The sequence below is a fragment of the Lynx rufus genome, unplaced genomic scaffold (assembly GCF_022079265.1).
Source record: "Lynx rufus isolate CCGP_SWC_20201006 ecotype Redwood Valley unplaced genomic scaffold, mLynRuf1.p SCAF_18, whole genome shotgun sequence".
In the NCBI taxonomy this organism is placed as follows: domain Eukaryota; kingdom Metazoa; phylum Chordata; class Mammalia; order Carnivora; family Felidae; genus Lynx; species Lynx rufus.
The window spans coordinates 26,666,928-26,682,178 of NW_025814832.1; the positions used below are offsets into that span (position 1 = coordinate 26,666,928).

The following is a 15,251-nucleotide window of genomic DNA, read 5'->3' on the forward strand; positions in this document are numbered from 1 at the left end:
AGGTCACACTACACGCTTTTGGAGACACCCCAAAGGTTTTCTGGCACTTTGGTACAGAGAGGATTTGGTCCGAGTCCTTGCTGGCTTAGGATACTTGAAGGTGCGTAAAGTTTGGTTGCTCAACCCCCCTGGGCTGCAGTGGGGCAGAAGGTGGACAAGGAGGTGGTCTGGAGCAGATAGGTAGACCATGGATGCGGGCTCGAGTTCTTGCTGACAGAGGTAGTTGATCCTGGGTGGCTGATGGGGCGGCTGAGGGCAGCCTGAGGGCTCAGGCTGGGTAAATGCTGCTTTGGTTGGCTTCGTCTGCCCAATCCACCAGCTCACTGCTCTGGAACCATAGCTGGATCTCCGTCTGGGCCCCCTCCATGGAGTCACTGGTGTGGCTGATGTGGATGCTGAAGTCCCCTCTGATGGTGTCGGGGGCAGTCTCTGCTGAGTCACTGTGTCCTATCAGGGCCCTTGAGGACCAGACCATGTCGAGGACTTCCCAGACCATGGCTGCCACCAGCCGGAGCTCCCGCAGCTGAGGAGGGCTCATTAGAAGGGCTTCGTCTGCAGGTCACGACCGTGCTTGGCAAGGACTCTGGTGCCTGTAGCATCTTCATCCCCACCTGGCTTGAAGCCCCTCCTCTCAAAGCACGGGATCACATCCACAACAAGCCGCTGCTGCATCCCATCTGACTTCACCGCAGTCAGGGTCCACTCCTGGGTCCAGGAGGACCCTCCTGAATTGGGGCATATGAACAGGCTCAGGCCCAGGGCCTAGAGCCACTCAGCAGTCCCCACGGCACATTCCAAGAAGCTGCCCGTGATCTCTCACCTGCGGGCTGCTGGCTCAGTGCCTGGAGTTTGTACATGTTAGTTATTAGAAAGCCCAGTGTCTTTATGCTTGTTTAGCTCAAGACCATCTGTTGTGGTGGGAGAGTTTGGAGTTCCAGTCTCAGCCTGGCCCGCCAAGTTTCCAGGAGCCCCTCTCTTGCTTCCTCCTCTGGGGGCTGAACCAGATGATCCTGGATGTCCTCTCTGGCCTCACGGTTGGGGATTCCATTGATCATCTCCAGGAGGGGCTGTGGCATTCAAAGAAGCTCCGTTTAAGCACATTTCGGAAATCTTAGTAGAGCATTGGTGAGAAAGAAAACACAGGAGGAGTCTTGAAACCATCCTTCTCACACAGTTGTTTAGGGAGACCATGTCTGCTTTGTTCTCCTCTTGTGCATGCAAAGCCCTTCTCAACACAGCTCATTCCCCAGCCCTGGCCTCAGTCTCCAACCCCAACCTGTACCCAGCCTTTCTGGGCCAACTTTGAGTTCTCCCAAAGCACTATGCACTTCTCAAGGGGAGAAGTCTATTTCTTCCCCTGTTAGACTCTAACTTGTTATTTAAGACCCAACTCAAACAGCCCTCAGCTCCTGAGGAATTTCTGATGTCTCAAGCCCACAGCACGCCATTCGCACCTGATGCCCACACCATGCTGTTCACACTGCTGTGATGGCACCCTCATTCTAATATTTATCCTAGGCATGTATGCATCTTTCTCCATCAGGGTACAACTAAGTGGCACCTTATTTATTTCTTAGATGTTTATTTCACAGCACCTGGCATATTTTTGGTGTTCAACTAGTGGATGTTAAGTCACACCGAAGGGTTTTTCTGTTGAATTGACCCCAAACAGGATTCACCTAGAGCTCATGAAATAGTGGCCACTCTGGTACAACAGGGAGGATTTGGGTGGAGGAGGGAAGCTTAATGTGCCTATCTCTACCTAATTGCATGGCCACCTGCCCCTGCTCCTTACAGGTTATCGTCAGCTTTGGCTTCTGAGCAAAACTCATAGGGTCTGTACTCTGGGAAGGCTGGTAAGGCAGGGCCATTAATTTCAAGGATCTTACCTACCGTTTGAGGAAGGAAGGGAGCTAATACTTATTCAGACTCTGCGGCATGCCAGACCCTGCATCACCTCATTCGATCTCACAATAATCCTGTGAGGTAAGTATTCTGCTGCCCATTCTGCAGATGAGGAAATAGAAACTCAGAGAAGTTAAGGACTTTCCCAAAGGGGACTCACAGCCAGTAGCCGAGAGCAAGGAATGGAACTCCCCCATCCATCCTCTTTCCCCTCTACACTCCACCACCGAAAGCCCCAGAGTGGACCGCCTCTACTGCCAACACGTCAGCAAAAATGTAAGCCCCTTACTGTCTGGGTGTTCACACCTACTCACTTCGAAATCAGTCTTCATTGCATTTCTGATTGGCAGAGAGTAGGTCACGTGCTCATGTCCTAGCTTCAAGGGAGCCTGGGAGTTTGAGTTCTTGACTTCTTCCTGGGGAGGCAGGACCTTAACAAGGGAATTTCCTCCAGAAAAGAAAGGCTATCCGTAAGATGATGGGCATCTACGAATGTGACAGATGTTCATGACACTGACTCATGCTAAATGTCACACTGAAGGAAGTTATTTTGGGTGCCTGAACATATTTCTCTTTCAAATCCTGCTCCTTTCTTAAAATGTGGTTTGACGAAAGAACTTTTATTACATAATTTTTTGGGATATAATTTACGTAGAGTAAAGTTCACCTAGTTTAGTGCCCACGTCTAGGGGTTTTTATAAATGCATACAGTTGTGTAACCACTGCCACAAGTGAGACACAGTATGTAACAGTTTCATCATCCCCTATAGCTCTCAGAGCAAAGATTTTTTAAGCAGAGAACAAAAATAGAGCTGAAGAGATTCTATGTGTAACTATCAACATAGGCACATCAGAATCTCCCCCTCCTTGGCTCCTGCCCTGCGGGAAGAGAAAGACAAAGATTACTGCAAATAGACTGAAATGGTCAAAAGTATAATTTCCTTTCAAATGTCAGGTTTAGGGCTTAACAATAGAAGAAGGATGAGGTTAACTGTCGTGATGCCAGCTCACTGCATGAATTCCTGCTTAGTAGGACAGGCACACAGTGCCTTGACCACATGCAGTGCTTTCCACAGATCCGGGTAGAGGAAGGCCCATTTCTGGCCTTCTGATGGCCCTCCTCCCTGTCGGGCAAATGAGGGGCACGTGGTGGGTCTGTGTCCCCACTTCCGCGTCATGCTCCAAGTCACAGCATCCAGAAACTCCCAGGTTTACGAGGTGGCCAAAGGCTGGCAGTATGTGTAGGTGGTGGTGTAGACATAGCTTAGATGTGCAGGCAGGGGCGGAGAAAGAGAAAAGGGGAGTGGACTGCAGGCCTGCGCTGAGGGCTGGGAGGGAGGCTCTCCATGGAATCTGAGAACTCTAAATTTGAACACGGCCTTTTAGGTCATTATAAAATACATTTTTCATTATGGAAACATAGATTTTCAAACTAGGATAGAACCTATGTTATTTAACAGTTTATTGGCTTGATCTATAACATAAATATCTGGGCATGTGGTAAGTAGGCCTCCATTGCTTGGTACTCTTGCCTGGGCCCTGCAGATGTGTGAGGCAGGCCTAAAGGAATCCATTCAGCTTCCTCAGAGATAGTTACCAAAGCTTCCCGTGGGCCCTGCTCCCTGGTGGTAGCCTTGTTCCCCTCTCCCGGGGAGGTAAGAGAGGAAGAGAACGAGCAGTTTTTAGACATCAACTACGTGCTGGGATCTGACCTGGGCCCAACTACCCTGACAAGTGGGTATATCATTGCCAATTTATAGATAAGGTAGTGGAGGCTTAGTGACGTGTAAGTGCCTCCAGGGTGCAAGCCGGGATTCCAGCCTGGATCCAGCTGCGGTGCCCCATGTTACTAGAGAGTTGTATCTCACTCCTGTTCTCCAGGATTTGTATGGGGCAAGCAGTCAGTCACTTGGATGGGTTGGAATCAGGCCTGTGCCACTGCTTTGAGGGGGGAGGAAAAAAAAAACAACCTTATGTTTCCAGAACCTTCCCTGGGTTGACCCTATTTTTGTTCCCAAGCATAAAAGGGCAAGGTACAGGTAGCTAGGGCAGAGAGAGTGCAAACACTCAGGTCAAGGAGGTACGTGGGAGTTGGCTGTGAACAAGAGAAAAGAAGGGAGGCGGGAAGGGTTTGGCACAAAAACCCTGGGTTTTGAGTCATTCCTGATTTCAAACCCAGGTTCCACTACGAACTGATTGATTTTGACAGTCATGTAACTACCTGGAACCTCGATTTCAATACCTGCGAAGGTACGATCGCTCACAGAGTTTCCTCTGTCTCTGGAAGGACGACACGAAACAGAACCAGGAAGGTACCTGGCCTGAAGCAGTTTCTCCACAGGGCTCGGTCCCCCACAACTCCTTCCCCTTGTTGACTGAATCACTGAACTCATTTTGGCATCTTGTAGATTTCTACAGCTGAGAAATCTAAAAATAAACTTGAATATGGTGGGTTTAGCCTTGAGGTCACTGGCAGGCACTTCTGCGTAAATAGCAGAAGTGAAAAAAAAAAAAAGGCCATTTCATTTCTAGTATTTGGAACCTGAGTAAAAGAACTCCTATCATGTGGGCGACTCATAGTAGAGGGGCGGGGGCGGTGAGGGGGCAGGTTTGGTATTTTTTCTTTGTTGTTTTTGTTTTTGTTCTGTGTTGATGCGTGGGACTCTCCAGGGACATGTATCACAGAGCTATAAGGAGAAGGGGCAGGTGGGAAATTTCATTCTGTTCCTGACGTTATAGGACAGATCTGAGGAAACGGGGAGTGTAGGTCAATGGATGGAAAAGGGGATCTCACATTCAAAGGTCCTGTGGCTGTCATGCCCTTCATACCTCTGGCTTCAGGTCACAGTTGGGCAAGTTTCTTAATTCCTTTTTCGTGAGCTTCTGAAGAAAGGCCATCTTTGGGGACTTGCCTTATTCCTGAAATGCCAGTATGTCTGAGACTTTAAAGTTTAAAGTGTGTGTGTGTATGTGTGTGTGTGCCACAGAGACTCATAAAAAGAGAAAGCGAGAGGCTGGCTTACTTGGCCATTGCCCACATTGATGGGAGTTACAGGTTCTTCATCTCATTGTTATTTTTAGCAAAATGCTTTCCCACCCCTCAAATCTAATGGTCATGATTCCTACAATCCATGTTTTATAGGCTCAGTGAGATGAAGTGAATTCTCCCATGGTCTTAAGTGGAAGAGCCAGGACTTGGACTGGCTGCCTTCCTCTTTACACGGGGCTGGCATGGGCCATCCCAAGAAGAGTGTACAGGGTGGGCTCGGGGCCTGAGGCCCGGGGAATCCAAGTCACTCAGACTTTTGCCCTGCGACCTGGAATGCTCTGACTCACTTTTAAAATGGACATAATGACATTATATGTCAGTGTTCCTTAAAAAAAAAAAAAAAGGAGTGAATAATCCAAATAAAAACATACCATACCATGCTTGATAGTGCATTGATCTAGAATTCTCTGAAGGTGACTGTGGACAACCAAGTCATCTATTCCCATTGCGAATAGCTGGAGGGAAGGGATTTAAGTGTCAATAAGAGGCTGTGGGATGATGGATCTAAGGGGGAGCTTCCTGATTGCAGGGAGTTGTGAGAGCCACCGAAGCATGGAAGTGACACCTTTCCAGTCCCTGAGCCTCCAGCACCTTTTGGTGTTTGCCAAATACCATCACCTCTCACCACCTGTTGGTGCCTGTATTCATCCGTCTCGAGCCAGCTCAAATGCATCCCAACCCCCACACCAGACTTCCCCACATCATCATGAAGAATTTCGAGCTTTTCTTTCCTGCTCGGCAGCATGGCTTTCCTACCTGTATTTAGCATCCATGTTCTCCTTGACTTAAAGCCAAGCCCTTGAATTCCTCCCTGCCCTGAGTGCTCAGAGGGCAGGTAGGTGTTCCATTCATCCTTATCTCCAATACCTAAGGCAGTACTGGCACATAGTCAGTCCTCATTAAAGGGATGCCAAACTTCACTGTGAGTTGCCTGTGGGTGGTTTTTGTTTTTTTTTTTTCAACCTGGTTAAATTTGAGAACTCAATCCCCAGTGCTAGCATGCATAAAAATAAGTACCCTCATGCTCTGTTGGTAAGAATGTAAACAGGTTCGACAGGAGAGTCATTTGAATTACTTTGAATCTGGTATGCCTCTTGACTGTATTGTTTTCTTTTCTCTTTCCTTCCCCCTCCCTCCATCTTCCTAAGGGGTTAGTGAATGGCTTTTCATAAAGATAATGCTATTGTTATGTTCCTAGCGATTTTTTTTAAACAATAGCAAAAATGGGACCAATATTCATATGGATTTGGATAAAAAAGTTGTGGTTTATACATGTGATAGAATACCAGGTAGCCATGACAATCGGTACATGAATGGGTATTAACCAAGTAAGCAAAGTGCCAAAAATCCATCACAAAATAGGAAGCATGGTATGGCCCCAATTTTGAACAAAACATAAGGCTATATCCACGGGAAAGTGGGAGGATTTACATCCAAATGTTTTAATTCTTTTTTGAGGTGGTGGGATTTTAGGGGATTTTAACTTTCTCCTTTTTATTTTTCTGAATTTTCTCCATTTCCTACATGTCCCTATTACATTCAGAGCACGGCAAAACATTTTCAAGTGCTTGAGTTGATCCCCTAAGTAAACGCCTTGGTCCTCGAATTCTGAATACTGCAGAAACGAAATCAAATGTAGGAAGTTAGGGTTGGAGGGGCTGCTGCAAGTTGTCTGGGCCAAGAGGTTCTCAGACTTGGCTGCATATTAGAGTTGCCGGTGGAGCCTTCAAAACTCTGCTGCTTGGTCCACACCCTCTGCCAATAAATCAGAATCACCTGGGGGTGCATCCGGGCATCAGAGTGTTACATTTGTCCATATGATTCTAATGTGCCGCTTTGAGAGCCACTTCTGTTGAGTCGCACTGTCCCACGTGGCAGCCACCAGCCTCATGTAGCTATTTAAATTTAATTAAGTAAAACTAAAAATCCGTTCTTTAGTCACACTAGCCATGTTTTTTTTTAATTAAAAATTTTTTTTAGTATTTATTTTTGAGAGAGAGGGAGAGTCAGAGCGTGAGCAGGGGAAGGGCAGAGAGAGGGAGAATCTGAAGCAGACTCCAGGGCTCTGAGTTGTCAGCACAGAACCCAACACGGGGCTCAGGTTTGACCACGACCCGTGAGATCATGACCTGGGCTGAAGTTGGACGCTTAACCCACTGAACCACCTAGGCGCCCCACACCAGCCACATTTTAAGGGCTCAGTAGCCACATGTGGTTAGAGGCTACCATATTGGACAGCACAGCTCTACAGCTATCCTTCAGTTTTCAGGACAGGAGATCAGAAAGGCCTCTTTCTTGGAGGCCTGATGCTCATGGAAAGAGAAAGTCCCTATCCTTGCCTGCTCCAGGGCTGCCTGGGCCATCAATAATCCTGTGCCTAGAAAGTTCCTTATGCTTTCTTGTGTCTACCCCATCCTCCACCTTGAGCATGGGGAAACTTTATGCCACATGTTTATTTTCAAGGGCTCCACAGGCCCAGGCCCTTCCGACCTGTTCAGCCGGGTCAGGCCAGCAGGCGAGCTGTTTACATGGAATCCAAGTGCTCAGCGGAGAGTAGAACAGGGCTGTGTTTTCCACGGCTGCTGAGAAAGGTGAGTGAGCCGAGGCAGAATAACAAAAAGCCACTTCAAAAACATGCCAGAAAAAGTCAGAAAGCAGACACAATCAGAGGTTTGAGAGACACACACTCCCCCCACCCCCCTCCAAACCCTGAAAGAGAGCAAAAACAAGTCACGGGGGAGCCTCTAGCCCTGATAGTTTCGAGACGGTCGCGGTTGCTGACTTGAGAACGGGCCTGTCCCAGCAGTTCTGTGAGGGGCCGGGAGCTGAGACGTGGGGGCTCAGAAACTTCACCTGAGTTCTGAGAACATTGTGGCCTAGGAGGTGGGACAGTCCCTGAGCACTTGAAGCTCTGGGAAGACAGAGGTGTGTGGGAATGGCAGGGCCAGGCTGTCTGGGTAAGAGTGTTTTAACCCAGATACTGGTAATCTGTTAGGAAGCAGAATCCCACATGGTCCTGAGCTTTGGGAACTTACCACCTGGGAGGGTGAAGTCCCCATGGACATAGTTCATTGTGGAATTCAAAGCTTAAGGCCACCTATGTCCAGGAATCCCTCCTTTAGGACCTGACATGAGGACCCAACCACAGAGACACCAAATCAGAAAGGGAAACCTGATTCTCCCCTCCCCACTCCCATTTTCCAAACTACTGTAGGCCAGTGAAGTACAGTGAAGGGAGCCTTGGAGTTGGAGACTTGGGCTCAAGTCGCAAGCACTGTCATTCCCTTGCCATGTGAGTTGGGTAGATCAGTTTACCTCTTGGACCTGAGCTTCTTGACCTGTAAATTGTAGGGTTGGTGTCGCCCAATAGTTCTCAACCCAGGTTACGTATTGGAAAAACCTGGTGAGATTTGAGCCGTTCTGAGATACAGAAATTTTCAAAGCCCCTTAGATGATTCCAGTGTGACCAAGATTGAGAACCACTGGTTTATCCAGTACATCTCAAATGTAGCATAGGAGACCGTAGGAGCCATTGTGTTAAAATTCAGATCCTGATTCCATAGGCCTGGCGTAGGTTACGAGAGTCTGCATTTCCAACAAGCTCACAGGGGATGCCCACGGGCCACACTTGGTAGTAGCAAGTCTATCTTTTAAAAAAAAATTTTTTTTTAACATTTATTCATTTTTGAGAGAGAGAGAGAGACAGAGCATGAGCAGGGGAGGGGCAAAGAGAGAGGGAGACACAGAATCCGAAGCAGGATCCAGGCTCCAAGCTGTCAGCACAGAGCCCAATGTGGGGCTCGAACTCATGAACTGTGAGATCATGACCTGAGCTGAAGTCGGACGCTCAACCGACCGAGCAACCCAGGAGCCCTGCAAGTCTATCTTTAATATCCACTTGTCTCTAACTACCAACGCTTCAATCTATGTTGCATTTTGGGAACTAGCACGGGTTGCCTATTTCTGCCAATAGACACCATCACTTCTAGGTTCTTTCTTTTCTCTCCCTCTCTCACAAGAATCAATGAAATTCTCACTTTTCATTTGAATTCTGACAGATTTGAGTCAAACACATCTCTTCCCTTCAAGGGCAGAAGATGAAAGATAAAGCCAGGTGGTGATGTGAGTTCCAGGGGGCGGGCAGAGTCCATTTTGCTGGGGCAGGGGCAGCAGGTGGAAAGATACCAGGTAGCTGATAATAACAGGCATTGAGACCCCACTTCTGCTGGGCACTGTTCAAGTGCTTTTTACAAGTTGTCTCACTTACTCTTCACAACAATTTTACGATAAGTACTGATAGGGCCCTTGTTTATACACGAGGAAGCTGAAGCTTAAAGAGAAGCAGAGACTTTTCCTAGCAAGGAGCAGTCTGGGAGTTGAACTTAGGTGTCTGTGTTGACTACTAGTCCATGTAGAGCAGGGGTAGTATTTCAGCTCCATGCCTGGACAGACCTAACCAAACGCAACCAGACCTGATCAGACTTGACCAGACTCAACTAGACCTGACCAGATCTGACCAGACCTGACTAGATCCAACCAGATCCAATCAGACTCGGCCGGACGCAACCAGACGTGACCAGATCTGACCAGAGTCAATTAGACCCAGCCTCTTGGTATCAAGTTGTTGGCAGGGAGAGGGTTGGGAAGGGGTTTGCATAAGTCTAGTCTACCTAAGCAACCTCTCCACTCACCTTCCATACCTCCCCAACCAGAAAAGGGGAGGTGGTAACAGTTTTCCACCCCCTGCTGCTGGGGCCAGGCCTCAGGGCCCTTGCGTGGAGTTTGGCACCTAGATTCACACCTTTCCCCCCCCCGCTTGGCTGTCCCTGCATAATTCTCTGCTGCCTGGATATTTTTCTACTTGTATCATCTTCTTTTCTCCAGGGGAACAGGCAGTGTGTTCAGCTTTGTGACTGTTTTATCTTCCTTTTGTAGGCTTGTCCCTTCCTAGGAGCCTAGAGTAAGGCTTACCCCCAGCCCACTCCAAATAGTGCCACAGAGAAGATCATCTGGGCAACCAACATTACTGCACACTCTAAATGTCTCAGATTCTACTGGGTTCTTAGCCAAAATGGTAGCCAACAGCCCAACCCAATAGTTTTTCCAACTTGACTCAACCCAGGCTTGTCTTACTTCCTGATATCAGGGATATGGGACTGGAGTGGGGGTGAGGGGGTGAGAAAGAAAAAAGGGAGACTTTCTTATTGCCCTAGTAGGTCTTGAGACGTTGGAGACAAGGACTTTGTCTTTTCATTTTTGTATCCCCAGTATAGAACATGGTGCCGGGCAGATAAATGCATAATATTTGTCAGATAAACGAATGAAGGTGATAAGGGGGCCTCATTGCACCAAATGACTGGCAGCACTGACAGCTTGTCCTGCTTGACAGGAGAATCACCTGGCATAGACAGAGCTTGCGAAGGCCCCGGAACCACGTGGGCACAGTTACTGAGAAATCTCTCTCTTTCACCACATCTTCTCAGATTCTGCAGAAGCTCAGGAAAGTGAGGTTTCCTTACAGAGCCCCAGCCCCTTGATACACTGGGTGCATTGCAGAATGCTAACATTGAGAGCAATTAGGAGAGGCCAGGCACTACTTAGGCAGCCCTGGGATTATAGGATGAGGGAATGAGGGGACCCCTCTCTTCTTTACCTTCTGCAGAAGGGGATCATAATATTCTCAAAACTGGGTTTGGATATCTAAACTTGGAGGCTGGGATGAAAAAGGTAGCGTGTTCAATCCACATGGAAATTTTCTCTGCAGATAGTTTTTCTGCTACCAAGAAAGAAAGAAAGAAAGAACAAAAGAGAGAAAGAAAGAAAATAAAGAGAAAGAGAGAAAGAAAGGAAAGAAAGAGAGAGAAAGAAAGAAAATAAAGACCCAAAGAAAAGAAAAAAGGAAGAAAGAAAGAAGGAAAGAAAGAACAAAAGAGAGAGAGAGAGAAAGAAAGAAAAGAAGGAAAGAAAGGAAGGAAGGAAGAAAAAAGGAAAATACAGAGAAATCAGATACATGCCAAGGTGCTAAATGTGGATATGAATCTAAAGTGACTTTGCATTGGCCCCAGCCAGGGAAATGTTCCCATTTATTTGGTTTGTGCAAGAAAATGTTCTCAAGTCAACTCCTTAAGACTCTGTCTTGTGTCTTGAGCCTTACAAGAAATAAGCCAATGAGAAGTATGCCCCCACTGTTTAGGTACCTGTTCTGGTAGGAGTGGGTCCAGCAAGAGGGGGCAGAAGTTAGGAGAGGGTCCCTAACCAGACCCTCTGGATTCACATGGGTGCTACTGTTGGGATCACGTTATTGCTGTAGACCCAACTCTTTTCCTCTGGTTTTCCTGGGGGACTGTGAGGTTAATTCACTTATACCCTCTTCTCTGAAAGCATCATCCAGTCCAGGGGCATGAAAACTGGTGATTGGTGCTATTTCTATCCCCTCCTTCAATAAATAGCTGGTTTTCTTTATTTAAATTTTTTTTAAATTTCATTTATTTTTGATAGAGAGAGACAGAACACAAGTGGGGGAGGGGCAGAGAGAGAAGGAGACACAGAATCAAAGCAGGCTCCAGGCTCTGAGCTGTCAGCACAGAGCCCGATGTGGGGCTCAAACTCACAAATTACAAGATCATGACCTGAGCCAAAGTCAGACACTCAACGAGCTGAGCCACCCAGGCGCCCCTGCTTTTCTTTATTTTAATTGCCAGGGTTAGAGTTTTTGATTGTGTGGAACCATGAGGTGGGCCTGGGAGAATGGATTAACATTTCTTTCCTTTAACAAACATCTCTCCTGGGCGCCTGGGTGGCGCAGTCGGTTAAGCGTCCGACTTCAGCCAGGTCACGATCTCGCGGTCCGTGAGTTCGAGCCCCGCGTCGGGCTCTGGGCTGATGGCTCAGAGCCTGGAGCCTGTTTCCGATTCTGTGTCTCCCTCTCTCTCTGCCCCTCCCCCGTTCATGCTCTGTCTCTCTCTGTCCCAAAAATAAATAAACGTTGAAAAAAAAAAATTAAAAAAAAAAAAAAAACAACAAACATCTCTCCTGGACTCCCATGACTTTTATCTGTATGTTGCTGACTTTTAAACCTATGTCTTTGTTTTGACCTCTCTCCTTAACATTAAGCTTACATTTCTTCTTCTTTTTTTAAGTTTATTTATTTATTTTGAGACAGAGAGAGAGAGAGAGAGAGAGAGATTGAGCAGGGGGAGGGGCAGAGAGAGAGAGAGAGAGAGAGAATCCTGAGCAGGCTCTGCACTGTCAGCACAGAGTCCGATGTGGGCCTCAAACTCTGAACCGTGAGATCATGACCTGAGCTGAAACCAAGAGCCGGTTGCTCAACCAACTGAGCCACCCAGGTGCCCCTAAAATCACCTTTCTAATAAAAGAAAAAAGAAAAGAGAGAGAGAAAGAATGGAAATTGCACATAAATGATTGCTGTTAGCTTGCGGAAGTCATTCTGCAATACAGTCAGTGACTCCATTTCCAGGTGCAGAGACTGAGGCCACGAGACTGGCTAGATTTGCCTAAAATCTCAATAGAAAATTCATGGCAGTGCCTCTGTTCTGAGATTCACCTGCATCAGAAACAAACCAGGTTCCCCAAAGGGGGGAAAAAAAGGAAGAAAATTCATGGCAGAATTGGGAGCAGGGCTTCCCCACTCAAAGCCCTGGGGAGAGCCTTAAAATTAGGGCAATGGAATTGATGCGTGTCATCTTGAGTCCCTATTATTAGGCACAGTCTGCCTTCCCCAGGGAAGGGAGCTCTCCTTTGTCTTCCTCTCCCCTGCACCTCCCAGCCCAGTGGAGGGCACATGCTGGGGGGCTCAAGGGGGATGTAGGGAGTTGAAGCCGGTGGTTAAATCTGACTTGTGAAACTCAGTCGTAAACAGCATTAAGTGAGGCAGCCTGACCCCTCCCCATCCTTTCCACTCAACTGTGTCCAAGAGGCTTAGCTCAAATCACCCCATTTGTAAGAAGACCTTCCAGAAGAACTTAGTCTCTGGTGTTTGAAACAGTTCCTGCCCGTTCCCCTCATTGAACACCTTCTCGATGTGCTAATTTATGTGGGGAAGGGGGAGTGTGGCATATTGGTTTCAAGCGTGGGCCGTGGCATGAAACCCGTGGTTAAGCCCCAACTCCACCACTTTCCAGTCCTGTGATCTCAGGCAACCCCTCTGAGCCTCAGTTTCCTTATCTATAAAATAGGTCAAGTCATAATTCCTCCCTGAGCCTCAGTTTCCTTATCTATAAAATAGGTCAAGTCATAATTCCTCCCTTCTAGGCTTTGTTTGTTGCGAGGATTATTTGGGACAAGTCACACAGCCTGTGCAGTGCGTTGCCAGGCACTCGGTACATTCTGGCTGCTATTGTCACAAGTTTCCACAACGAAATGTGTTGTTCTTCCACCTTCTTGGAGGATGGTTACCTGTCCTGTGAACGGGGGGGGGGGGGGGGGGGGGGAATAATACCAATCTTAGTGGATCGTCATGACAACGAAACCAGAGGATACAAATGCTGTGTGAACTTTCTAGGTTTGGGTGTGACGTGTGACTGCCCCCAAGGTTACACAGCTGGCACCAAGTGGCGCCCTCCTGGAACCGCCACACCCTCCCCCAGCGGGGACACACACCTACACGCAGACACAAATGGGCCCAGGGCCACAGCCGCACCCCCCTGGGAAAGGGGAAAGCTCTCGGCGGTCTGACCCCTACTGGCGGCCTGGGGAAGTTGTTCTTTCGTCCGGGGATCCGAGCCGGCCCTGGCTGCGGGGAAGCAGAGGGAGTGAGGCGTGGGCCTCGCTAGCCCTCAAGAAGCTTCCGGCCTGGCCTGGCCTAGCCCGGGAGAAGTGTCAACAAGTGTGACTCTAAATGAGGCCAGAGGACACAAAAGTGGTGGCGACAGAAAGGTGGAAAGAGGGGCAGTTTGGGGGTGAAAGGAGGTTTGGGGGCAGGGCTGGCATTTGAGCTGGTCTTTGGAAGATCGGTAGTGTGTTAAGTTAGTTGGGCTGCTAATTTGATCTTAATTCCCTCTTTAAAAATTTTTTTCTCAGGCCGCCTGGGTGGCTCAGTCGGTTGGGCGACCGACTTCGGCTCAGGTCATGATCTCACAGTCCGTGAGTTCGAGCCCCAGTTCAGGCTCTGTGCTGACAGCTTGGACCCTGTTTCAGATTCTGTGTCTCCCTCTCTCTCTGACCCTCCCCCGTTCATGCTCTGTCTCTCTATGTCTCAGAAATAAATAAACGTCAAATAAAAAAAAATTTTTTTTTCTTAATGTTTATTTATCTTTGAGAGAAAGAGAGAGAGAGAGAGAGAGAGAGAGCATGAGCAGGGGAGGGGCAGACACAGAATCCGAAGCAGACTCCAGGCTCTGAATCATTAGCACAGAGACCGATGTAGGTCTTAAACCCATGATCTATGAGATCATGACCTGAGCCAAAATCAGATGCTTAACAGACTGAGCCACCTGGGCACCCCTGACCTTAATCCCCTCTTTAAAGGTCCTGTCTCCAAATCCATTCTGAGGTAGTAGAGATTAGGACTTCAACATATTAACTTGGGGAAGGGCACAATGCAGCCAATAGCAAGTGGGATGTTTGCTTATTACATTCGTTCAATTGCAAAAGTAAAATGTGAAATGCTGAGAAGTATGGAAAGGAAATAAACCACTAAGAGATGACCATATCTGCTCAATCATTTTTTTTTTTTTTCCTAAGTAGGCTTCACACCCAGCCCAGAGCCGAAACTCGGGGCTCCAACTCACAACCATGAGATTACGACCTGGGCCGAAACCAAGAGTTGGACGCTTCACCGACTGAACCACCCAGGCACGTGTCTGTCCAATCTTTTTTTTTTTTAAATAAAAGAAGGGATGCCTGGGGGGCTCAGTTAAGTGTCTGACTTTGGCTCAGGTCATGATCTCACAGTTTGTGGGTTTGAGCCCCGTGTCGGGCTCTGTGCTGCTGGCTTAGAGCCTGGAGTCTGCCTTGGATTCTGTGTCTCCCTGTCTCTCTACCCCTCCCCAGCTCGAGTTCTGTCTCTCTCTCTCTCTCTCTCTCTCTCTAAAAAATAAATACACCCTGAAAAACTAAAAAAAAAAAAAAAAAAAAGAATATATGCCTTTCAAAAATAGGTATATAACACCTGTTGTTTTGTAATTGCTATTTTCATTTAACAAATACATCATGAACTTTCCTCCTTGTAATTAACTATTCTTTCACAACGTCACTTTAAATGGCTGTATATTGGGGCACCTGGGTGGCTCACTCCGTTAAGTGTCTGGCTCTTGATTTCTGCTCAGGTCATGATCTT

General features: G+C 47.7%; 1 protein-coding gene across 1 annotated transcript; it reads right to left on the reverse strand.

The window, feature by feature from the left end:
- Positions 1–268: 268 nt before the first annotated feature.
- Positions 269–857, reverse strand: LOC124512815 (nucleoside diphosphate kinase, mitochondrial-like). Its single transcript, XM_047080418.1, has 3 exons — positions 821–857; positions 612–725; positions 269–498 (listed from the first exon to the last, which is right to left on the reverse strand). Exons 1-3 carry the CDS (start codon positions 855–857, stop codon positions 269–271), a joined length of 381 nt encoding a protein of 126 aa, XP_046936374.1.
- Positions 858–15,251: the final 14,394 nt, after the last annotated feature.